Below are 26,360 nucleotides of genomic sequence, written 5' to 3' on the forward strand. Positions count from 1 at the left end.
GTGGGGTCACACAGAGTCGGACACGACTGAAGCGACTTAGCAGCGGCAGGAGAGGTCAGATAGGTAGGCCTTAGGAGTTCCTACTAGACTCAAGAAGAGCTATTTCTTGCTGATCTATTTTATATTTTGACTTTCTGATTTCATTTGGCAAGTTCTGCTCCTCAAGCAGGTAGGGAATGAAACTTTCTGACAAAGAGATAGGTTTTCTCAGAACAGATACGGAGAATTTAGAGAGATATATTCAGTACGGCTGTGTTATATATCTTGAAAATGATTGCAATGATATACTAAATTAGCATATTTCATGCATTTCCTCAAAAGACACAGTTCATTGATGATTGGGTAGAGTTCAAAGGTTAGTGCTGTGACAATACAGGAGTTTGGTATGGTGAATTGGAAAGGACAGTGTTTCTAGTGCCAGGAACACCTAATTTCAATTTCCTTCCACTGGCTGTTTTCAGTTGTGTGATCTTGAAAAAGGTATCTGATCTTTCTGAGAAATATTAACCATTAGTCCCTGAAAATAGGAGTAACAGTAACAGTTACTATACTATGAGCAATATAATGTGACGGTAACTGTTCTTACTGCTTTATTAACTTAATTTACCCTGATAACAAATCCAGGAGATGGATGATATCATTATCCCCATTTAACAGATACTGAACAGAGGCTTCAAGGAATTAAGTAACTTTGCTAGATAACACAAGAAGTAAGTGTCAAAGAGATCATTTACTCTGGGCACTCTGGACTTAGGGCCTATACTGTGGACCACTGTAAACCTTGTAGGACTGTAATGAAGAGAAGTAATTTATGAAAAATCTTAGACAGACTTTTGATTCAATATTTTCATTAGTAATACAACTACAACAATTAGGTTTTCAGGAAAAACTATGGACCTCAGTACAACTTATAACATTGGGTTTTTCAAAGGAAGATTTAGTTTTGAATCTCAAATGATTGGCTTGCTCATTCATTTTTGGGTCATATTTGTATAACAGATTGGGATTTGTGGTATCAAAAGTTGTAGAAAAAGCTTTTCTGCACAGGTTTTCCATAGTTGTGTACAAGACTTCAATCCCTTTCACCAGTTTCCTTCTCACATAGTTTTCAGACTCTTTTCAAATTCTTTGAGGAGAATTGTGCACTCTGATCTTTACAAAGTTTTCTGAAGAGAAGTAAGCTCATCTTTTAAAGGATCTTGAATTCTTCGTTAGATGGCTTCAAATAAATTGTCAAAAATTAGCACATAAATGCATAGACTCAAAAGCCATTCTAGTCACACATTGTTATTAATTCTACAATCAGCCGTATAATATTTAAAACAAATTTGAGTCTTAAGGCCAGAAATAATTTTAACGTCTTGAAGATAATAAAAACAACAAATCCCTAGATAACACAATGGAAGAGGCTTCCTTAGATAAAGTGAAAAGGGTTATTCCTCCAGATTTGGTGTCATTGCAGATTAGAATCAGAAGAAAGAAGCAATCTTTGGAAGATCTGATTAATCTGCTTAACAAGAACCCTGGACTGTGTTCAACAGATGAATCTGTGAAGACCTTCTGAATAAATGATTCTGGAAGGAACTATTTTTATTCCTGTAATTTTTTACTTTTAATAAACATTTCATATATCTCTCAAGTATGTTAAAATTTGAAAACCACCAATGTATTCAGGGAAAAGTGAAAGAGACCAAGTTCTTCAGCTGAGTATTCTTATCCTTCTTGAATTGGAGAACATGGACTTTGGGTCCTACAGACTTAAACTGAAAACTTGGGAAAGTTACCCAAAATTCATCAACAATTTTTTCCATCTGTCTAATGCAGAAAACAATAGGACAAGTTAATAGGATTGTTGTGAAGATTAGGTGAAATGGTATAAACTTTTCTTAGTAAATTAGGTACTTTGTATGTTCTCAATAGATAGTAGGTAGTTGAGTGATAATTTAATAGAGGCAGACTGGATAAAGATTATAAAAAATTGTATTCTACAAAAATCATTTATTTTTGTGTTGGAATTTGAGAATCACTTTTGCTAGAATTTTTACACATTGTAACATTTTTATTGGTGCACAGATTGCACTTCAATACAAATTATATGTTAATTCAACAAACTTTATTTAGTAGGATTGGTTCAGAATACAACTGAAGAATAATGCTCTAAAGTTATGACAAATGTATGTATGTACAAATGTATGTACAATGTATGTATGACAAATGTATGTACAAATACCCTGTTTAAAATGGAAACTCTTGTCTTGGCATGGAAACGAACAGCTATGAGTGATAGCTACTATGCTCCAGGTGCTTCACATTATTTTTTCTTTCAGTTAGTGCAATTGTCCCCTGAGATAGATACTATTATTTCCATCATTTAGGTGGGGACACTTAGTGACTAATAATTTAACTTAGTTGCCTAAGCCCACATAATTAGTTAGATGCAGTGCCAAAAAGACCAATCTTTACTCCAGAAACTGCATTAAAAAAAAAAAGTTAATTACCTGTATATAGTGGGTTGGGCTTCACTGGTGGCTCAGTGGTAAAGAATCTGCCAAATATCCACCGTAGAAGGAAATGGTAACCCGCTCCAAGCAACCCGCTCCAGTGTTCCTGCCTAGGAATTCCCATGGACAGAGCAGCGTGATGGGCTGGAGTCCATCGGGTTGCAAAAGACACAACTGAGCGACTAAACAACAACAACAACATATAGTGGGATAAAGCACTTTTGGGGTTTGGATTGTGCTGACTTGAGTTAATTTTCCACTTGGATGTTAAAAGACAATCTTGGTTGCTTTTATGTTCATTATTAGTAATCATGCTTGTAGAGTTTTCCAATTAGGGAAGTACAACTTGTATATATTTGGTAAATGTAAGCCAAAGGTAAATGCCTACCTAAAACCTATTTATCCACTCTTCTGGTTTTAGGACATTAAGTGGTTTGTTTGACTTAGTTTTGTTAAGTTACTTGAATGTGTAATGTGAAATCCCTCAAATAACACTATTCCAACTATCTACACCTGTCAGTTTGCCTAATAAAAGTGTTGTACTTTTTGAGATTCAGGGATAAAAATGGCTATCAATCAGGTGAATCAAACTTCCTTCCACATTAAAACGGTGACAGTGAGCTGTTAATATGCAGGTCAAGCTTTTGGCTTTTAATAGCTTGTTACTTCCTCTTTTAAGTGTGCCTTATTTCCTCCAAAAGATTTTACTTGTACCCTGAAAATTAAAGAGACAGCCTTGGCTAATGCTTACCTCATGGAAGCAACAGCATTTTGTAAAATAAATAAGCTTTGAGTCCATAATCTTTTCTTATCCTTGAAGTGCGTGCAGGAATGATAAATATTTTGTCCCAGAGCAAAAGCAGAAAAGTGCAACACTGATCTTCTGTTTTGAAAGATTGAGTAAGGCTGCATCCACTTCATCTCAAAATCGGATCATGTGAGATTTGGAAACAAATGGTTTCCCAATATAGGATGAAGTAAAGAGAAACCTCTTACATATACATTGAAAAGCCATTGTATATATGATGAGTGTTGGGCTTTTCAAAGTTGCAGGAAACGTGGTCAGATCCTTTGTGCTTCTCTTGAAAAGAATCACCCACCGGGTAGCTCTTTTACTATGTAGAGGCACACTCCCAAGGACTGTTGAACTCTCCTCTCCAGCAGCTGAGTGCTGCAGTCACTGACCTTGTATTTTAGACAGTGTTAGGAGAGAGAGATACAAGAGAAAAGAGAAAAGGGGGCTTCTGCTTTGAAGGACTGATGAATGTGTTTAAAGTGAAATGAACATGTCTCCTCTGTCCTCTGCATTTTTCCAAAGTTGTTTCTTTGTTTTTAAGCCAAATGCAGTAACTTAGCTAAACAATGAGTCATGTTGAATTAAATAGTGTTTAGATAAAATAGCTGTCTCTTTAGGAAAACATCTCAGTATTCTTTGTTCATAAAGTCTGGTTCTTTAGATTTGAGATTTTGTGGTATACAGTTTATTATATTTTTTTCCTGTGTGCAAAGAAAAATGAGTTTAAAGATGCATCAAGTGAAAACAAGAGTTCAAGAATTTTGGTAAGTTGGAGGAGGTGGGTGGATAATTTCCAGATTGTCTGCTGAAAGTTGTGGGTGGTCTTCCATCATGCTCTAAGAATCTAGAGATTGAAACATTTTGGCAATATATAGCTGTTTTCCAGTTAGTGATAACTGGTATTTCTTTCCTTGTCTAGTTCAGCGTTTTGTTATATGCAATGCAACCAGAGTCCATTATGAGAATGTATTTAAATTACAAAGGTCTGTAGAGAAAGTTTATGCTGCTTGGTTCTTGATTAAGGAGTAATTTCTTTAAACTGACAGAATGTTGAATTGATCCATCAGTATTATCAGTCTCTTATTTCTAATTTAGCATATCATGAAGAAGAATGTTAATAAGTTGAATTTTTTCCAAGACTTCTGTCCATGCATATTTATTTCTATGCAGGCATCTTATAGTTTAGTTATACAAAAGGTTTTATTCTACTTTATTCACTTAATATTGCATTATAAAACAATCTCACTCCTGACAATTCTTTAGTAGACATTCTGACATTCTCTAGTAGAATGATCTTTGTATAGCTTGTAAGTTATCATGTAATAAGCTTTCTTAGATTTTTTTCATTGGTTTCTCAAGCAACTCTGAAAAAATTCAGTCACTTTAGTTTGATATATGAGGAATTTGTATCTTTAAATGTTACTTGTGTGACATTTAAGAATTTTGAATTTTTGCTTCCTGGTTGATTCCTTGCTTCTGCCCACCCAAATCCTCTTTTTTATCAATTCTATAAAATTCTAAATATATTTGAATCTCCCACCTCAGTGTTTCAACACAAGCTTTTTCTTCTCCCTGGAAAATACTCATCTCTTTATGAAGATGTTTATCCTTCAGATCCTTATATGACTCTCACAGAAGCTTTTTCTGATCCCTGATGTAAAGCAACTGCCCTTGCCTTAAACACTTACCCTGTCTTTTACCTACTGTGTGGCTTGCCTGATGGCTCAGTGGTATAGAATCTGCCTGCAAGGCAGGAGCTGCAGGAGACATGGGTTCCATCCTTGGATTGGGAAGATCCGCTGGAGGAGGACATGGCAACCCGCTCCAGTATTCTTGCCTGGAGAATCCTATGGACAGAGGAGCCTGGCAGGCTGAAGTCCATGGGATCACACAGCTTTGGAAACGACTGAGCAATTTAGCATGCACACACATGCATTTATTACTGTGGTTATTAATTTAATAGAGTAGCTTAACTAATATTTGTTGAATGAAGAAATAAGGTCAGGCATGTCCTTCTATTTAAGATTTGCTTGTTATTTCCAGAAAGCTCTAATCTTCCTTCCTCAATGCTCCCTTAACTTCATGAGTCATCTTGTACTTCAGTTATTTGTGTACCTCCATCATTGAACTATCCATTTTGAGGGGAAAGACCAAGAATTTTCATCTTTTACTGACCCCTTTCTCATATACTGTCTCTTGAATGATTGAATAAATATGTACCTCAAAAATATTTGAATTTTGTGAACAACCTGTTATGTGTGAGTATGTATATTTTTTTTAAATGTAAGCTTTACATCATAGGGAACTGTAGCATCATAGGGTCAAAGAACTTTGTGGGGGTGAGACAGGAAAAGAGACCTCATTAACACATAGACTTGCTTGCTGTTCTTGCTCTAATCAAGTATGCTAAGTAGAAATTCCCACTGGAGGGCCTCAAGGTATCCCAAGAATGTTTTATTGAGAGTGGTTAAATGTTGTGATAAACAAGTGTTAAATGTCTGTCAAGTATTAAATGCTACTGTAAGAATCTTTCCATATGATGCTTTGTGTAGGCAATGTTCATTTGGGGATTAGAGTTGAGGAATGCAGGGTCTATTGTATTCTCTCTGCCCTGGAATTTTGCTGGCTTGATTTACAGTGTGAGTAAACTCCCCTCTGCAAACATCTGAATCTGAGCTGTTGCCTCCCTACCTACTGTTCTCACCTTGGACCCACTGTTTTGTTTTGTTTTGTTTTGTTTTATAACTTTCCCCAAAGAAGCTTTTCCAAAAGTGTCAAGAGCTCTAGAAAGAAGGTGTCAGATGAAGTGTTTCCTCCTCCACATGTTTATCCCACTTGTTTACATCTTAAGTGGGCACTCTAAAGCCTTCCTGATAGTTGAAACGTCAATGATAAAGACATTTCAGCTCATCAATGCTGTCCTCTACAGCTTAGCAGTGGATTTGGTTCTACTTTCCAGACTAGTTTAAAGACTCTCAAGACATCTTAGCCATTCCCAAATTGTGTATTTTCCTTATTCTGAGATAGACTGCAGCCACCACTTGCTGTACATGGGGCCAAAGATTGGCATCTAACGTTTGAAGTCAGCTTCCATGTCTCCGAAGTAAGCTTAGAAGAGAAGTCAGAATTTATAAGTCTCTGGCTAACTGAATCACACAACACAAATGGAATATGCTTTAGTTGGGGGTGGGGGAAGGCTTGGTTTTTGGTTTAGCTTATTTTTCTAGAAAGGACACAGTATTACTGTGTATAAATATGTTTCTAAGATAGATATTTAGAGAGGCTCTTTTATCAGATTTATAGTAATGAGAAGGATTACATTGGCTTTGTAGATAGTTTGCAATAGTAGATAATACTTGTAACCACCTAAAAAGGAATTAGTTTCATGGACATTTTTATTGCTACAGGGAACATTGAAGATCATTCTGGTTAATAAATAATCTCATTCTTCCTTCTATTTTGTGGATGCATAACTTAAGGCGGGGGAGGTAGAAAGAGGGGTAATTGGGTGAAGGGGGTCAAACCAAGCCCTGTATCAACAAATGGTGAAGCTAGAAATTCAGCTCCACTTGGCTCACTTCAAAATTGCGCCTTTTCTCCTCCCCCATACACTTTACATTTTCATAGTAATAAATTATTATCATGAAAACCTTAATTTTAAAAAATCCAATAACATTTTTTTCTCATTTTATTGGTTCATGCTCCTTATTTTTAATTTAGCAAGATTAAAAGATCATAAAACTCAATGTAACAGTAAAAGAGGGTAGAATGTGAATAAATGAAGAATTCTCTCTCTCAATTAGAGGCAGTTTCATCTGCAAAATTATACAGAAGACAGAGTGGTCTTAGCAAGTCATACAGTGTAGTCCCTGAACCCCTAATCCATGACATCTAAACTATTTCAAATGACCTTCCAGGCAGCCTTTAAGAGAAGAGAAAATTCTAAGGGAAATAAAGCAAATATCAGCAGATCTGAGACCTGACATCATCTGGAGGACAAGGAAAGCCTTTATGAAGCAGTCCAGTTTAAATTACATTGAAATTACTGCTTGAGTTATGAGTAGGAGCTAGTAAAAGGCAGGATAAGTCCTGTTACCAGGAGGAATAGCACGTATTAATACAAAGGCCCTGAGGCAGAAAGGAGGAAGGCAAGTTTGAAGATGTGAAAAGGTCAGAAGAGTGAGAACACAAAAAAAGTGAACAAATAGTGATGACTGAGATTTTCTAGTGAGATAGTCTTAAACCAGATTATATCAGGCCTCAAAAGCCATGTTAAAAATTATTTTGTTCTAAAAGTAATGGAAAGTCATTCAAGACAGGAAGAAAAAACATAAAATTAAAATGATCATTTAAACATGAATCTCTTGAGAGTCTAAAGAGGGCACTATTGATAATTACACTGATAAACAGTCCCAAACTAGGCTGTTTGGGGCAAGTAAAGATGAGAATCATCCTTATATTGATTAATTTTTCCTCTGATACAATGCCTGGGAGATACATTCTGTGTTTACTTTTGCCCTTCCTTGGCCAGACTCACTGAATAGAACTCTATCACTTATTCTTTCTTTCATCCATTTGGTAATTTGCTTCCACTTAGCCAATCATGCCCATCCATCAAAAACATAGAAAAGTGGAACATTTTACCTCTTACAGGAATCTCTGTCTGACTGCTCTCACTTTCATTCTTCTCAGACTTGCTATGATGATTTAATGAGAATAGCATCACTGAGAATTTGACTGTTCTCAAATTGTTTGGAGAATGTTCTCCTCCCCTCATCCCATGTAGCCCCTGCACTCATCAAACTGGCAAATAAAGAAAATTTGAGAGACTAAGACATTTTTTATACTATATTTGACACTGAACATGTTGCAGGAAAGATCCAATTTGACTCCATGATGGATCTCTTTATTTGACTTTAACCTTTGTTTTCAGTTGCTTTTGTTATTGTGTTGGTATTGTTCAGTAGCTAAGTCACCTCCCACTCTTTCCGACCCCATGGACTGCAGCATACCAGACTCTTTTGTCCTACACTCTATCAGAATTTGCTCAGATTCATGTCCACTGAGTTGGTCATGATATCTAACCATCTCATCCTCTGCCACTCTCTTCTCTTGCCTTCAGTCTTTCCTAGCATCAGGGTCGTCTTCAGTGAGTTGGCTCTTCCAATAAGGTGACCAAATTATTGGAGCTTCAGCATCAGTCTTTCCAATGAATATTCAAGGTTGATTTCCTTTAGTATTGAATGGCTTGATCTCCTTGCTGTCCAAGGGATTCTGAAGAGTCTTCTCCAGCACCACAACTCAAAGGCATCACTTCTTCAGCGCTCTGCTTTCTTTATGGTCCAACTCTCAAATCGGTACATAACTACTGGGAAAAACATAGCTTTGACTACATGGATCTTTATTGGTAAAGTGGTCTTTGCTTTTATAATATGCCAAGTTTGTCATATCTTGTCTTCCAAGGAGCTAGCATCTTGTAATTTCATGACTGCAGTCACTGTCTGCAGTGATTTTGGAGCCCAGGAAAATAAAATTTGTTACTGTTTCCACCTTTTCCCCATCTATTTACCATGAAGTGTTGAGACCAGATGCCATGATTTTAGTTTTATGAATATTGAGATTTAAGCTGACTTTTTCACTCTTCTCATTCATCCTCATCAAGAGGCTTTTTAGTTCCTTTTTACTTTCTGCCATTAGAGTGGTATCATCTGTATATCTGGGGCTTCCCTGGTGGCTCAGATGGTAAAGAATCCACATGCAATGCAGGAGACCTGGGTTCGATCCCTGGGTTGCAAAGATCCCCTGAGAAGGAATGACTACCCGCTCCAGTATTCTGTCCTGGAGAATCCATGGACAGAGGATCCTGGCAGGCTGCAGTTCATGGAGTTGCAAAGAGTTGGACACGACTGAGTGGCTTTCACTTCATTTCATCTGCATATCTGAGGCTATTGATATTTCTCCCAGCAGTCTTGATTCCAGCTTGTGATTCATTCCAGCTTGGCATTTTTCATGATGTACTCTGCATAGAAGTTAAATAAGCCGGGTGATACTATACAGCCTTGACCCACTCCTTACCCAGTATTCAACCACTCCATTGTTTTATGTCTGGTTCTAACTGTTGCTTCTTGACTTGCATACAGGTTTCTTATGAGGTGGGTAAAGTGGTCTGGCATTCCCATCTCATTAAGGATTTTCCACAGTTTGTTGTGACCCACAAAGTCAAATGCTTTAGCATTGAAGCAGAAGTAGATGTTTTTCTGGAATTCCCTTGCTTTCTCAATGATCCAACAGATGTTGGCAATTTGATTTCTGGTTCCTCTGTGTTTTCTAATTCCAGTTTGTACATCTGGAAATTCTCACTCCACATACTGTTGAATCCTAACTTGAAGGATTTTGATTATTACCTTGCTGACATGTGAAATGTATACAATTGTGCAATAGTTTGAACAGTCTTTGGCATTGCCTTTCTTTGGGATTGGAATGAAAACTGACCTTTTCCAGTCCTGTGGTCACTGCTGAGTTTTCCAAATTTGCTGGCATATTGAGTGCAGCACTTTCACAGAATCATCTTTTAGAATTTTAAGTAGCTCAGCTGTAATTCTATGACCTTCCCTAGCTTTGTTTGTAGTTATGCTTCCTGTGGCCCACTTGGTTTCACACTCCAGGATGTCTGGCTCTAAGTAAATGATCATATCATCATGGTTATCTGGGTCATTAGGTCTTTTCTGTACAATTATTCTGTGTATTGTTGCCACCTCTTCTTAATATCTTCTGCTTCTGTTAGCTCCTTGCCATTTCCGTTCTTTCTTGTGCCCATCTTTGCATGAAAGTTTCCTTTGGCATCTCCAATATTCTTGAAGAGATCTCTAGTCTTTCCCTTCTATTGTTTCCCTCTATTTCTTTGCATTGTTCACTTAAGAATTCTTTCTTATCTCTGCCTGCTATTCTCTGGAACTCTGTATTCAGTTGAGTATGTCTTTCCCCTCTGAGATGATTATTTTGAGACGTTAGTCTGCCATCTTCTTGTTCAGCCAACTTCTGAATAAAGTCGTATTCCTTGCCTCAACACTTCATCTCTCATTTAGTTGGCCTGTCATGGTGCAAGCAGACCAAGCTTGGATTAGGTAACACACAGACTCATGTGCAGGTCAAGAGCAAGATAAAAACCCAGTAAATAAGTGTTTAAGTTGCCAGTCTCATTTGAAAAACAAAACGGTGTCTGACTGACTTCACAGATGAAGGAACCCACCATGCTTTGATTCCTGGCTCTGGTCTCTTCTATCAGTATTCATTACTATATGGCCTTGGTTAGATTGCTCAAATTAACTGAAGTTTAGTTTCCCTAAATATGGAGTAGGAATAGTATTAAAGCCTAACACAAGGGTTTTAAATGGGAATAAGCTTTTTAAGTACCCAGAATAGTTAATTACTCCTACTGTTAATCCCACAAATGGTAGCTATTTGGGACTATTATTTTTGAACAAATTCACTTTTACTACATTCCTTCTGGTCTCTCTTTGTCTTAGAAATTAGGAACTATAGTGTCAGCCTGCTGAAGTTTCAGTCCTCTTATCTTTATCTGCCTGTTTGTCGTAACGGGGTAGGTGAAGTTCAATTTCTATCCTAGTTTCAAGATAGTAAGCCTCCAGGAGAGGACGGGTCACTTAAGACCACCCTACTTAAAATTCTTCTGAGATAAGACAATTAGGAGAGGAAATTGTTTTGTGAGTAGCAATATCCTGAAAGTAAAAGATACGCTAAGGATTTTCTTTAAAATCTGTCAGTGTGGTTTCTGCAGATAGGTGAGGTGAGGTTTATGGTAAGGAAACTGTCAGGGTGGACTTAACCAAACAAAATTAACAGAGAAGAGTGAAAAGACTGGCTTAAAACTCAACATTAAAAAAAAAAACAAAAACTAAGATTGTGGCATCCAATCCCATCACGTCAAGGTAAACAGAAGGGGAAAAAGTAGAAGAGGTGGCAGAATTTATTTCTTTGTTTTCCAAAATCACTGTGGACGGTGACCGCAGCCATGAAATTAAAAGATGCTTGCTCTTTGGAAGGAAGGAAGGAAAAATGTGACAAACTTCAACAGTATATTAAAAAGCAGAGACATCACTTTGCCAAAAAAAGGTCCATATAGTCAAAGCTGTTGTTTTTCCAGTAGTCATATGCGGATGTGAGAGTTGGACCATAAACAGCTGAGTGGGCTGAAGAATTCATGCTTTCAAATTGTGGTGCTGAAGAAGACTCTTGAGAATCCCTTGGACTGCAAGGAGATGAAGCCAGTCAGCGCTAAATTTCCTTGAAATTTAGCTAAATTTAGCTAAAAACCCTGAATATTCATTGGAAGGACTAACGCTGAAGCTGAAGCTCCAATACTTTGGCCACCTGATGGAAAGAGCCGACTCATTGGAAAAGACCCTGATGCTGGGAAAAATCGAAGGCAGGAGGAGAAGGGGACGACAGAGGATGAGATGACTGGATGGCATCACAGACTCAATGGATATGAGTTTGAGTAAACTCTGAGAGCTGGTGATGGACAGGAGAGCCTGGCGTGCTGTAATCTGTGGAGCTGCAAAGAGTCATACCCCATTTAGTGACTGAAAAACAACAAGAACAAGGCAAGATTTATAATTGTCATAGAGGCTTGATATTTTCATAGTGTCCTCTTTTGTGAGCAGATATGTAGTGTGCTGTGATAAGCACTCAGTAAATATGCAGTGAATATATAAATTAATAACACATCATGAACTATAAAATTAAATATAATTGTAAATGACTGTTGCATATGCTTTTCATAAAGAGACTCCTAGGAGTTGATTTTTCAATCAAGCAATCTTTTGTTTGTTTTGAAATTTATAATAGCTGGAAAGATAATATTGTATTCTGAGGGAATAAGTTCCTCTACTTAGTAGTTTAACAGATATATATTATTCATAGAAGAGAACCCTGTACTTTCCCATCTTTCCTCCACCAAGATCACATTCTGCAGCACAGGAATAAGTTCTTATTGACTTAGTCACCTTGTAATTGTTAAGATCACTAGCAGAGTACAAAGTGAAAGTCACCCTCTCATGTCCGACTCTTTGCGACCCCATGGACTGTATAGTCCATGGAATTCTCCAGGTCAGACTACTGGAGTGGGTAGCCTTTTCCTTTTCCAGTGGATCTTCCCAGCCCAGGGATCAAACCCAGGTCTCCCTCACTGCATGCGGATTCCTTACCAGCTGAGCCACGAGGGAAGCCCAAGAGTACAAAGGTTAATTCTTAATATCATTCGGGAAAGAGTGTTGTTAGCAGAATACATTCTGTATATTAAACTATGTTTTAATTGCTATAGTAAGATGTTGACGATATTCAAGTGGTTCTAGAAATTCGTATTGCTAGAGTTTATATTTTGGGGAAACTTCTTGTTCTCCCAGCCTTGGTTAAATTCTTAAGGCTCACAGTTCTTGAGGTTTCCATATCAAAACAGGAATTCCAGGTGAGCATATAATGCTACAAATTTTCCCTCAGGGAACACTGGCATGGAAGGCATTACAGTAATTTTCGACCTTGAACTCTACATTAATGTGGATTTCAAACTAGAAACATGTAGGTGGTGGTGTTGTTGTTTGTTTGTTTTAGTACTGTTTCCCAGGAGATTTTCCCAGGGACTTAGAGACCTGTACTGCCCTTTGTGGGGCCACTGCTGTTTCTAATACCACTTACTCTCAAAGTTCGTTATCAATCAGTTGAGCGTGTCCTGAGAAACAGTTCAACTGGATATACTTCCAGTGCTGTAAAAGCAATGACACAATTATTAAGATATAAAGAGACAGATGCAGGACAGTGCCATCCTTTGACTTGTTTAGATGAGAGCCTAGTAATGGTGACTTCCTTCTCTCACTGTTGCCAAATCATTGTATCAGTCATTTTCTGTAATTGTGGTCAAGTTATTGACTCATTCGTTGACTTAAGTTGGATCTGCATTAAGTCAAAATGATGAATTCTTCATTCTTTTTATAGATAAAAATTCTGGATGCTTTGAACTCCTCTCTTTATTCTTTAAGGGGAAAAAAAAAAAAAGGAAATGTTTGTTTAGATTTTTTTTAGTTTTTCCCAGGCACCAAAGTTCAATTTTGGCTAACTAACAGCAATTTAAATAGAGTTTTAAAAAAATAACCTTGGCTTTTAGGCTTCTAACAGAGGTACTTCTAAAGTAAATCTTCCTTGGTTAATAGCTGTCAACTGTCAATGAGCTACAGGTAATTAAATTTGAAGATAGCTTTATGGCCCACAAAAAGAGATAAAATCCTTGGGCCAGAAAGGTCTTAAGTTAATGCAGTTATTGCTCCCTCTGGTATTTGAATTTAATGCCAGAAATTGATTATTTTCTAATGAAATAGGTAAACAGAACTGCCATTGTTTGTTACTTGCAAATAAAATTTGGTTGAGGCTATTTTCCCAGCTCAGTTTTATAAACACTCTTGGTTTTATTTCAATATAGATTAGGAAGAGAAGGCAAAAAGAAAGAAAAAATGAAGAATATTTTGAGAAAAAAAAAATACCGAAACCATGGTAGGAAGAGTGAGAAGGTGTTAGGGACTGTGAACACTGGAAACTCAAGGCGCCTTAAAAAAATTCAAGGATCTTTTTTTCTTTAATCATATGTAACAGAAGTAGTGCGTAGACTTCCCAGGTCTAGTGGCTGAGACTTGGAGCCTCCACCGCATGGGGGGCAGTTTCCATCCCTGGCTGGGGAATAAAATCCTGCATGCCATGCAGTATGGCCAAAAAAAAGAGAGAAGTAGTCCTGTAATAGGGCAGTTCCAGGGTTAGTTAGGGCATAGAGAACTCAAGTTTTTTAAAATTTCTGCATTCTCAGAAAACAGTCTTTTTGGTAGCAGCAACTGATGAAAATATCATGTGCTCACATGCCAATGTCCAGAGCCAGAAAAAGAAGTCACCTCTTTTTTTGTGTTAGTTTCAAGACCCAATCCCCTCTTCCAGTAACCTTGGAGAAGACTTTCTCTATGTCTGTTGGGTCAAAACTAGTCATGTGGCCACATTTTAGACATTAGCTTTCTAGGGCATCCACCGTAGTTGGCACAGACCAGTTCTGCCAACAGGAAAGAAAAAGAAAACGTCTGTTAGACAGAGGGTTGCTGATCTTTCCTGATGACAGGAGCACACTGATTCTCTGCCGTGTGCTAGTGCAGCGTCCTTTGAGCTATGTATTGACGTAACCAGTATGTAGATGAGAACATCAAAACCTGGGAGAAAAGAGGTAGTGTTTTGTTTTTTTTTTTTTTTTAACAGATTAGTGAGTGATACAACGGGGATTTCACCTCAGAACTGTTTGACTCCAATTCTGTACTTTCTCCACAATATCACATTGCTTCATATTCCTCATGACACACTTTGAATTTCGATTACAGAGCTACTCTTTTTGGATCTAACAATCAATGTGTCTCTCTTCTTTGCTTATTTACTCTTCTTCAGAGCTTCTACCCAGAACTTCTTCAGACCTGTGTACTCTCAGAACTTCACATCATCCATGAGAGGAACTGGAGGTCTCTCCCTGCAGATTTGATATTGCTGATGGGAAACTAGTTATCTAAATTTTACATGCTTGTGGAATATTTCTGCTTTGGTTTGAATTGAATCTATCAACACTCAATCTCTTTACCAAAGAAATTTCCATTATCAAATCCTTTGAAAGTAGTATAGGCCATGTTCAATTCATCCTGTTCTTGGTTTACAACTTTGGAAAATGATTGCCTCTTCCTTATACCTAAGGGCCAGCTTCATATAAAATCATTCCAAATCGTTCAAGCATCCCTCACATCTATTTCTGGCATGTCAGATCTTTATTAACATAATAGCTGGAACAGCATTTCCTAGTTTTCCAGTTTCACATGCCCCCGAATTATCCTCAAATTATTATTCTTAAAGATAGTTTATTATTTTACTGTCCTGCTCAAATAAGTTGAGTAGATTCTACATGTGAAAAGCAAAAATATTATAAATATATTAATAAATATAAATCAGACAGTGTGGTCCCTCCATATTTGCTCCCTATGTAATAAATTGTCCTTCTTATTTGTCTAAAGCTTGATGTCTTGTCCCAAGTCATAATAATACGTAACCCATGTAACCCACGTCACCATATGACAGGTACTCTTTTAAGCACTTGATGCATATTAACAATTTAAACCTCACAATACCCCTGTGATGTAGGAACTATTATTATCTTGACTTAACAGATGAAAACCCTGGAGTCTAGAGGGGTAAAGGCACTTGCCAAGTACATCAATAAATGAAATGGCAGGGCCAACATTCAGATTCTGGTGGTTAGATCCCAGATGTGATGAACTCAGTTGCATTTTACTTGGTCTGTGTATTTCACTGGAGAGTTACTTGTTCATGAGGTGTTTGTTGAAAATCTATCCTGCACCCAACTGGAACCCTACAAATGATGTTTTAACAGGGAAATTGCAAAACCATGAATCTCTCTCCATAGGGTGAAAAGCAAGCTTTATTAAACGCTCTGGATTTTAGGCAAATTTAAGCAGAATGTGTCTTCTCCAAACTTTGAGTGACATTTGTTGCATTTTATATTCTCCCCTGTTCTGAAGTCTTGGATTTTTTTTTTTTTCCTGTTTCAACAATAACCTCTCATCTAGCAAGGACTGACTTTTTCCCTGAATGACATTTCTCCACTCTTTTTTACTCTGCTCATGAAAGAAGGTGTTTCAATTTCCAGGCCAGTTACACCAGGACTGCCAGCTACATCACTTGGCTGTCTGTGATATCTAGTGAGGCTCAGTAACTAGGTTAGCATGCTGCACCGTCATGTCTGTTATTTCCAAAGATCTGTCACCTGAGCCTCTTATTTAAATGATCTTTCAATATCTTTTGTTCTTGTCTTCTCTCATGATTTACTTCTTAAGATTCCTCTGAAATACTTTACTAACTTGTTGATGGTTCTTTTCACATAAAAAAAAAATCTTGCACTTTACTGTCACTGAGAGGACAGAATGTCAGAGACTATGATTTAAGAGATTTTTTAGTAATTTTAGGAATCTAGCTTTTTAAATTAAAAAAGAAAGAAAAAGAAAAAATAGGAAAATTTACATTTTTTTCTAATTTCATGCTTTCCTATAACTAATAATTCAGATTATTCAGACCAACAGTAATGATTATTATAATTGAATAGCTTGTCACTCATTTCAGATATATATTTACATGTATCAATTCTATTGATTTTCATATAGACTCTCAGTAGAGCATACCATTATTTTTGCTTTTTCCAAATGAAGAAATTAAGGCACAGTGAGGTGCAGTAAATTGCTCAATGTCACAGGAAGTTTGGTGCCACAGTCTGGCTTCATAATCACTATTCTGCTCCCATAGTATTTTTAGATCATTGGCTAGATATAAAATCACTTGAAATACATTATGACAGACATTCTGAACTGGTATGCCCAGAAAACAGGTTAAATTTGTTGTTCTCTGTCTTCGCACATGAGCCCGGATGCTCACAGAATAAAGTTCATGGCTGCCTATAAGAATTCTTAGAATTTTTAATTTTGTTTTAAATCAAATCACAGTCCTATGAGAATTTCTCGAAATGCATTTGCTGTTCAATGACTAAAATTTACAAATAGTCCAACATTGAAAGCGTAATGCCTGAAAGCAGACTGTTTTGTAGAGTTTATCACTTTCTTAAGATTATAATCAAAAGAACAAACAACTCTTGAACCATTTGACTGGAAAAGTCTTTAATTGTGCAAAGGAGCATTTTGACTGGAAAGAAAATTGAACTTACTACAATGATTGTTGATTTTTTTAATTGTCACGCACATTCATTGTCTTGAAAGGTTAGCTATAAAGACACACATTTAATGTACAAGAATTTAAATGAACATGTGTCACTGACCATTGAGATACTGAAAATCTAAAAATTCAGAACATTTGAAAATTCATGTTTTTCTTTTGATACATATGTACATGATGAATGTTTAAAGTTGGAAATAACAGCCCTAAAGAGATGAACATATTGAATCCAACAATAAAACATTAAGAGAAGCTAGGAAGACATTTACACTGTTGTTGCTTTTGTTTTTGTTCAGTCTACTCAATTGTTTTTGATTGATTTATCTTAACTAGTTTTGAGCCAATGAGAAACTAAAAAACTGAGTTAAGATCTTATGAAATGTGTATAATTTTGTAATCAAGTAATACTACTATAAACTTTAACATTGCATTTCCTGATTTATGTTTTAATTCAGCATAAAGGCAATAAATTAAAAAAATCCAGTAAGATAACTGTTTTAAAATTAATTTGTTGTAAGAGGAAAATATATCTTGACTTTTTTTGTAAATATTTCAGTAAGATAATTTTCATTTAAATAATAAGATCAAGATTCTCAATTTTCACTTGTGGTGTTCACCATTTCAGAGCTTCGAGAAACCAAGACATCTGAATACTTCAGCCTATCCCAACACCCTTTAGACTACAGGATATTATTAATGGATGAAGATCAGGACCGGATGTACGTGGGCAGCAAAGATCACATTCTTTCCTTGAATATTAACAACATAAGTCAAGAACCTTTGAGTGTAAGTTTATCATTTTCATGAGGGCAGTGCTGAATTCCTAGATGCCTTGTTCTTTAAAAATTTCACATATGACAAAAAAATTATGAATTTCATTAGAATAGGCCAAATTTCAATAAGTAGTTGAAAGTTAGTACTTATTTCAAGGACTGAAAATATAATAAATTCAGTTCTCCATGTCTACTTTCATAGTTTTTAACCATCTAAAACTTGAAACTAAGTGAGAAAATACTTCCCGTGTATACATACATCAAAAGCAAAAAAGAGAAGCATGGAGTATAGCATGAAAAATGGTTAGTTTAAAGGATAGCTTACCTTGTCATCTGTATGTAGTCTAAGACAGCCTTGAAAGGAACACAATTATTAAATTCACTGTTTTTTGTTTTTATTTTTAAATTCACTGTTCTGTGAACAAGTGTGGCCTGTACGGCAGGGATTAGAACTGCATGGGTCCACTTATGTGCAGATTTTTGAGGGTTATAAATACTACATATTACATAGTTGATTGAATCTTTAGATGTGGAATTGGAATATAAGGTCAGTGTCCCTAACCAGCAAGTTGTTCAAGGGTTAACTATTTCACTATATTAGATTGGTGTAAATGTAATTGTGGTTTCAGAATATGAATTTTAAATTATTAAAACTAGGTTCCAACACATCTTTATTAATCAAAATAGGAACCATTACAATCAACACATTTTTACCAACAAGAAGTAAATTTATTTTTGTAGCATAAAAACCTCTGCTTCAGGATTTAACAAAGTTCAGGATTTAAACAAACATTTTCTGCCTCCTGCTGGTTGTAGAAGCATTTTCCATACAAAAAGTTGTCTAGATGCTTGAAGAAGTTGTAGTCAGTTGATGAGAGATCAGGTAAATATGGCAGATGAGGCAAAACTTTGTAGCCCACTTCATTCAACTTTTGAAGCATTGGTTGTGTGACATGGTCAGGCATTGTTGTGGAGAAGAATTGGGCCTTTTCTTTGACCAATGTCGGCTGCAGGAGTTGAGGTTTTCAGTGCATCTCATCGATTTGCTGAGCATATTTCTCACATGTATTAGTTTTGCCAGGATTCAGAAGGCTGTAGTGGATCAGACCAGAAGCAGACTACCAGTGACCATGACCTTTTTTTTTTTTTGGTGAAAGTTTGGCTTTAGGAAGTGCTTTGGAGCTTCTTCTCAGTCCAACTACTGAGCTAGTCATCACCGGTTGTCATATAAAACCCACTTTTCATCGCAGGTTGCAATCTTATCAAGAAATGATTTGTTGTTGCACAGAAGAGAAGATGACACTTCAAGACGATTTTTTTGATTTGCGGTGAGGTCACGAGGCACCCTCAGGCTTTTTCACCTTTCCAGTTCGCTTCAAATGCCAGACAACCTTAGAATGATCGACATTGAGTTCTTCAGCAACTTCTTATGTACTTGTAAGAAGATTCCCTTCAGTGATGGCTCTCAGTTGGTCACTGTCAATTTGCAATGATGACTCTCAATTGGTAGTTGTCAACTTGCGATGGCCAGGCCCCATGCTCCTCATCTTCAAGGCTGTCATCCCCTTTGCAGAAATACTTGAACCACCCCTGTGCTGTATGCTCATTAGCAGTTCCTGGGCCAAATGCATTGTTGATGTTGCAAGTTGTTTCTGCTGCTTTACAATTGATTTTGAAATTTAATAAGAAAATCACTCAAATTTGCTTTTTGTCTAATATTATTTCCGTAGTCTGCTATTGCTGCTAAGTCGCTTCAGTCATGTCCAACTCTGTGCAACCCCATAGACAGCAGCTCACCAGACTCCTCTGTCCCTGGGATTCTCCAGGCAAGAATACTGGCAAGAATACTGCCATCTCCTTCTCCATTCCATTGTCTAAAATACATATAAAATAAAAAGTAAATAATAAGTCATTTGCAAAAAGAAACCCATAAAACAAAAATGTGTATTAAAATGTACAATATATCCACATTTATTTATGAATATATTCTGATGTTAAACAGCAGATTTCAACAGTGCAAAACCGCAATTACTTCTGCACCAATCTAAATATTTCACAGCAAGGAAATAAAATGAGGTTCATTGGAGTAAAGAAATAAAAGTAGATTAATTATAAATTTGTTACAACAAGGAGACTTCTGAATTTATTATTTTAACATGACAATTAAAAAAAAAGTCATCCCCACCAGCCCTAATCCAAGGCTACAACAACTTAGAATGCTGTCACAGTATGTCAGAGAGAGTCCTTATTTGAGTCATTTTAGCTGTTGAAGTACCTAGTTTCAGGTAAATCTACCAGCCTAGCTGTGTGGTTTACTGAAAAAAATGAGATAGCAATATGAACATAAATTCACTGTCATATGACCAGTTGTAAAAAGTGTATTGTAAATCAGAAGGAGGGAAATACACATTATACTGTGCATATTAATAATTTCCTTATTTGAAAAATTGTACTATTAGTAAATGGGCACTTATCATAGAAAGACTTGTTAAAGGAAAAATTCATGGAAGAAACAAAAACATAATTGCTAGAATAAAGTAATAAAGCCTTCATTAACTTGAGTTCATAAATGAAAGAAGAATTTTGAAATTTAAGTATAGAAATAACTTTAAAATAATCTGTTGGCATAAAGTAAATGAAGAACATTGGGCTGTCATATGTACAAATGAGATTATGCAACCTTTGTTTTCCTTTCTGAGCAGGTTTTCTGGCCAGCGTCTGCAATCAAAGTCGAAGAGTGCAAAATGGCTGGCAAAGATCCCACAGTGAGTGCTTAAAAAAAATCCAAAACTTAAATATTTGGTCTTTGAATTCATGTATTTTGAGTGCAGCCAAGAGTGAGACAAAGGGTGTTGGTGTTCTGAATCCTCTGCAGGACATATGGTAAAAAATGTAAATTCAAAGTAATTGGAACTCTTAAACACTGTAACTTAGGAATTCCTGACTGGGTAAAAATTTCCTGCTTTGCTTTTATTATTGCACCCTGACACTTTTCATGATGGATTTTAGTAATAACCCCTGTTCAAAGTGGATTCAACCTGCAGAATTCTCAGCATGCTGCTAAAATAATGATAATTCAAGTGTCTGGAGTGGCTCCCAGATACAATGTGGGCTTTTCCCAAGAAAGATTCTCGGCAAAGGGTTATGGTTAGCCAGCACATTCCAGAGGTATAAATCACCAGAAATGACTGGTATCTTTGTTAATTAAAAATAACCACAGAAACAAAAATCAAAACGGATATAAGCATAAGTAAGTGTTCAGTGTACAACACTTTTACAAAATGTATTCCTTTAGGTGAGATTTCATATAGAGAGTCAAGAAATAAATCTATATTTATTTCTACAAATAGCTTGCTGAAATGGACATATTAAATTATTCTTGAATATTATTTTAAAAATGGAGCAACTCTTTAAGTACACAAGTCATTTAATGGGTTTTGTTGGGTTTTTTTTGTTTGTTTGCTAATATTTGCCATGCTTGCAGCATTTAAGATCTGTTTGCCACATTTAGCGTTTATAATGAAGCTTATATTCATTTTACCTCTTGTCTCAGACTTCTTCCTTGTGGAAGAAGAAGTGTGGAACTTAAACTTTTATATTTATTGATTCAGTTTAGGTATCAATACGAGGTTCTGAAAAAGCCTGCCGTGAGGCAGGACCACAGAAGATCTTCAGGTATTACTAGATGGTGTTTTGGCAAGAGTGCTTATCAGGAGTGACTCAGCTCAGGGTTTTATTGTTTCAGTTTCTTAATTCACCTTAAAGAGAAAATTCAAAATGGACAGGAGCTCACTGGGGCATATTTGCTACCCACAGGATTTGTGGACCATAGTCAAAAAGGAAAAAACCCAGAAAAATGTGAAAGAAACATTCAAAAGAGTATATTGCAGTTGCCCTCTAAGAAACCAATAGTAGAATTAAGCTTAATGTTGTGAAAAAAGAACTTTTTTTTTGGTTCCCTGAAGCTATTATTCCAATAATTTTGTATGAAGTAAACTATTTTCTTTTAATTCTCTAATGTAGAGATTTTTCCCACAGATGCATATATGAACATGTCTCACCTTTTGTCACAATAATATCCTGCAGCTACAGTTACTGTATTTAACTGTTCTTTGTTCAATTTTTTTTTCCATTCATACAAACTGCCACAGGCAGAATGTATAGAATTTAGATTCCTTTGCACATGCTCTTTCCAAAAAATGTTGTTGATTTTCTTAAGGATCTTAGCCAAGTCATTTGATTCCTTTCTCCCTTTGACAAGGTAGAAATGCTCTACTATTTGCTTTCTTATAATTAAAGGTCTTTAGATGAAGCCATTAATACATGCTTATGTTTTTACATAATTTTATCATGGTGTGATATCATCCATGGATATCTTTATGTTTTGCCAGACATCCAATTAATATATATAGCAGAGGTAACTGGTAGAGAGTTGGAGTAGAGCCAACATTGTTGGATCCTAGGAAATAAAACTCAAACTAAATTTCAAATGTATGTTCTGTTTTTTGCAAGAGAAGAGAATGTTGACAAATTCATCTCACTTAATACGTGTGAGGTTCTTAAAAACAATTTTTTTTAGTCAAGATACTAGCAGTAGAAGAATGATAGCTAAATAGAAGTTCTGTAGAACAAACAATGTATTTTAATTATACTTCTCATGAAACCAAATATTTAAGAATCTTTTGGATCTTTTGAAATAAATATCATCTAATTACTTGATATTTCATTTTTTTAAATGCAGGAACTGATTATTTTAATTTGTACAAATCAGTTAGATATTGTGAAGAAACCAGAGGTGATTAAAGTGGAATTCCTACCTTTATGAGCCTTTACAGTATACTAGAGATGAGGAGACATATATACAGTAATTATCAACTAACATTTGCCAATACCTGATAGAATGGGCCGGGTGCTATTCTAAGTGTTTTATTTTAATCCTTGTGACAGTGCTATAAGATGGACCTTGTCATCATCCTCATTTTTAAGATAGATAAACCGAATCACTGAGAGAATGAGGAATTTACCCAAAGCTGCACTACTAGGTGAGAGGCCTCTGTCTGGCTCAAGCACATATGGCTCTAGATCTTTTGCTCTTAGTTGATGAAACATGCCGCCTCTCCAGGGAGATTATGATAAACGCTAAGTATACACACAAAAGACAAAGAAAAATTCATTGCAGGTGGGGTATTTATGAAAAATTTGATAGCTCTGGTGGCAGCTACGTTAGGTCTTATCTTAACTTTTCCCCTGGACTGCATCACGCCAGGCTTCCCTGACCTTCACCATCTCCAGAACTTGCTCAAACTCATGTCCTTTGAGTCAGTGATGCCATCCAACCATCTCATCCTCTGTCATCCCCTTCTACCTTCAATCTTTCCCAACATCAGGGTTTTTTCTAATAAGTCAGCTCTCCACATCAGGTGGCCTAAGTATTGGAACTTCAGCTTCAGTATCAGTCCTACCAATGAATATTCAGGATTGATTTCTTTAGGTTGACTGTTTTGATCTCCTTGCAGTCCGAGGGACTCTCAAGCGTCTTATTCAGCACCGAAGTTCAAAAGCATCAATTCTTCAGCTCTTAGCCTTCTTTATAGTCCAACTCTTACATCCAAACATGACTACTGGATAAACCATAACTTTGACTATACAGACCTTTGTCAGCAAAGTAATGTCTCTGCTTTTTAATATGCTGTCTAGGTTTGTCATAACTGTTCTTCCAAGGAGAAATTACCTTCCCATCTTTTTAGCCTGGGAATCATCTGCCCACTCTTTCAAATGACAGTTCAGATGTCACTTCTCTGGAGAATCTTCTCTTACCACTGAGAACTGGGCTAGCTGCCCCTCCCTGCATGTGCACTTGAAACCCTCTAGAACTTATTTCACTGCACTTTTAGTGGTTGGAAATGCCAGGTAGTAAGTGTCATTATCTCTAGTGCCCAGATCTGTATCTAGGCACTTCATGAAATTTAAACAAGATCTGGAAAAAACAGAAATGGAAGCAGTAAGCATGGTAATCTATTCCAAGTCATTGTCTCAGGTTGGGAGTAGGACATAGTAGATAAAGAGCTATTAATGCCTTTAGATTACTAAATTTATAAATTCATTATGTATAATTTTAAAAATATATGGTGGTTAAATTAATGTTTTACTTAAAAATATTATGTTAGTTTTCTACTAAAAAAAGCATAACCTAGTAACAGATTTCCTACTTTTATAGCAATCAAAAAGCGTACAAACATCCTTCTTTATATTTTTTACTTGTATCAAATTTTAATTGAAATTATGAAAATAATGCTCATTCATTAGAAAATAATTCAATATAATTTGAAATTTGACCCCAGGTAATATCATAATAATACTATATCATAAACTAATGTTTATAAATAAAATAAAATATCATGGTAGCAATATAGCTTATTTTCTACCTCAGCTAAAGAGAGTATAACTTACCTCCCAATATCCCTTTCTGCCCCTATTTATTTACATTCCTACATGCTCCATTTATTTCCAAATGTTGATATTTTATGAATACTATAAATAAATTGAGCCCTGAACAATAGCACATGCTGTCAAACATATCCAATGAGATAGGATATAATGAATGTGCTAAGTAAATACTGTAAGAGATCATTAAAAAATTAAGCAGGGTTACATATATTTAGACCTATATACATTACATATACACAATGTCAAACTTGATTTATTAATTGTAGGATATCAATTTCCATGTTTCTGTGACCAGAGGACCCTAAACTACTTGAAAATGTATTTTCTTTAGGAATACATATATCCAAGTACCTTGATACATTTCCCAGACCAAGAAGAAAAAATGTAGTATGGATCATGAAGAGTCAATATTTTTAAAGCCCTATTAATCTGAGTTCCAAGACATATTTTTTTAAAAACATCTATTTTAAAGTTATACACTTAATACCTGTTCAACACAGAAATCTTTGAAGGCCCAGAAGAGCTCATAGAGAGCAACAAAAAACAGTGTCTGGTTACCTCTTTGTGCCTCATTTTTCTTATCTGTATAATAGATAAAACCTACCTTATTGAGTTACTAAGGGGATTAGTGAATTAACATTTGCAGAGAGCTTAGAACAGTACATAGCACATAGTTAGCACACACTGTTAAATCAATAAAATAAATTATACTACCCAAACTTAGTAACTTAAAAATTTGAGGTATAGTCTTCCAGCATTTTAGTATAGGTCATATGTGTGTATATATATGTGTGTGTGTGTGTGTATATGTATATATATACATAAAATGGTATATTCTCCATTATGTTAGAAGCTTCATTTTTCATTTAGCTTTATACCTTGAAATAGTTTTGAAAGAGAATTAAGCAATAAAAAGAAAGCATCCACAGTATTGACTTTCCCTAACGTCTCATTCCACTGACCTTTTATGGATGTCTATTGTGGTCAGGACCTTGACTAAACTTTATGCAAGACAATTTCTATCCACTACACAGGGTTTGTACTGACAGTTGAAACTGAAAATATATATGAAAACAAGTGATACCTCACGTTGGGTGTATTTATTATGTGCCACACACTGTTCCAAGTGCTTTAGTGGTATACTGCTTTCAACAAATATTATCATCACCATTTGCAGAGAAGAAGATTGATGCACAGAGAGGCTAAGTGCGTATCTCAAGCTCAAACAGCTGGTAAAAGACAAAATCAGAGTTTGAACCTAAATCATCTGGCTCTGAGAATTCACGCTCTGCTGCCCTTCATCCTATGGCTCAGTGATAGTCCAGTTCTAATTGCCTCTCTAGCTTCATCACATAGGAATCCTCTCTACCCTCTAGGCACTGTTCTCCAACTAAAGCCTGCACTGTCATGCCTTCAGGTTTTCTTTTTGTTCATGCTATTTTCTGTTGGAATGTCCCTTTCTTCTGCTTTTGCCTGTGAAAATCTGTAGCTTATTCTGCAAACTGCAGCTCAGATGACATTCACTCTCAAACCTTTATACCCAGTTCAGTATTACTCATTTTCTCTTCTTTCCTTGTATAGCACATTTTGAGAAAAATAACCTTATAGCATCTGCTACTGCCTGATGTATATGCTCTCCTTGCCCTGAACATGGGGATTGAATCTATTTATTTCAGTGTTGCTAGCACCATGTACAATGCTTACACAGAATGAGTTCAGTAAACACATATTTTCTGGATGGAATTGACACGACTGCAGTGGTCTAGTTCAGAAATAATGTGGATAGAAACTAAGTGCAATGGAAACGGAAAGGACCTAGAAAATGATTTTCAACAATTAAAGAGACTGATTTATTTTTCCCTTTATATTTTTCCCTTTGAAGAGGGTCTGGAAGAGCACAGTAACGCATCATCAGATAGTATGGGAATTTGCCTTCATGGTTGAAGTTCAGTCACTCAATCGTGTCTGATTCTTTGGGACCCCATAGACTGTAGCCCACCAGGCTCCTCTGTCCATGGA

At 36.1% G+C, this 26,360-nt stretch overlaps 1 protein-coding gene across 1 annotated transcript in view; it reads left to right on the forward strand.

The window, feature by feature from the left end:
• Nucleotides 1–26,360, forward strand: part of SEMA3C (semaphorin 3C) — a 197,328-nt gene that overhangs the window by 86,973 nt on the left and 83,995 nt on the right. Inside the window, exons 3-4 of the mRNA XM_043872373.1 lie at nt 17,747–17,907; nt 20,597–20,659. Of these exons, the coding sequence (XP_043728308.1) occupies nt 17,747–17,907; nt 20,597–20,659 (224 nt within the window). The remainder of the gene's footprint in view (nt 1–17,746; nt 17,908–20,596; nt 20,660–26,360) is intronic.

This window comes from Cervus elaphus, chromosome 18 (assembly GCF_910594005.1).
Source record: "Cervus elaphus chromosome 18, mCerEla1.1, whole genome shotgun sequence".
Taxonomy (NCBI): Eukaryota; Metazoa; Chordata; class Mammalia; order Artiodactyla; family Cervidae; genus Cervus; species Cervus elaphus.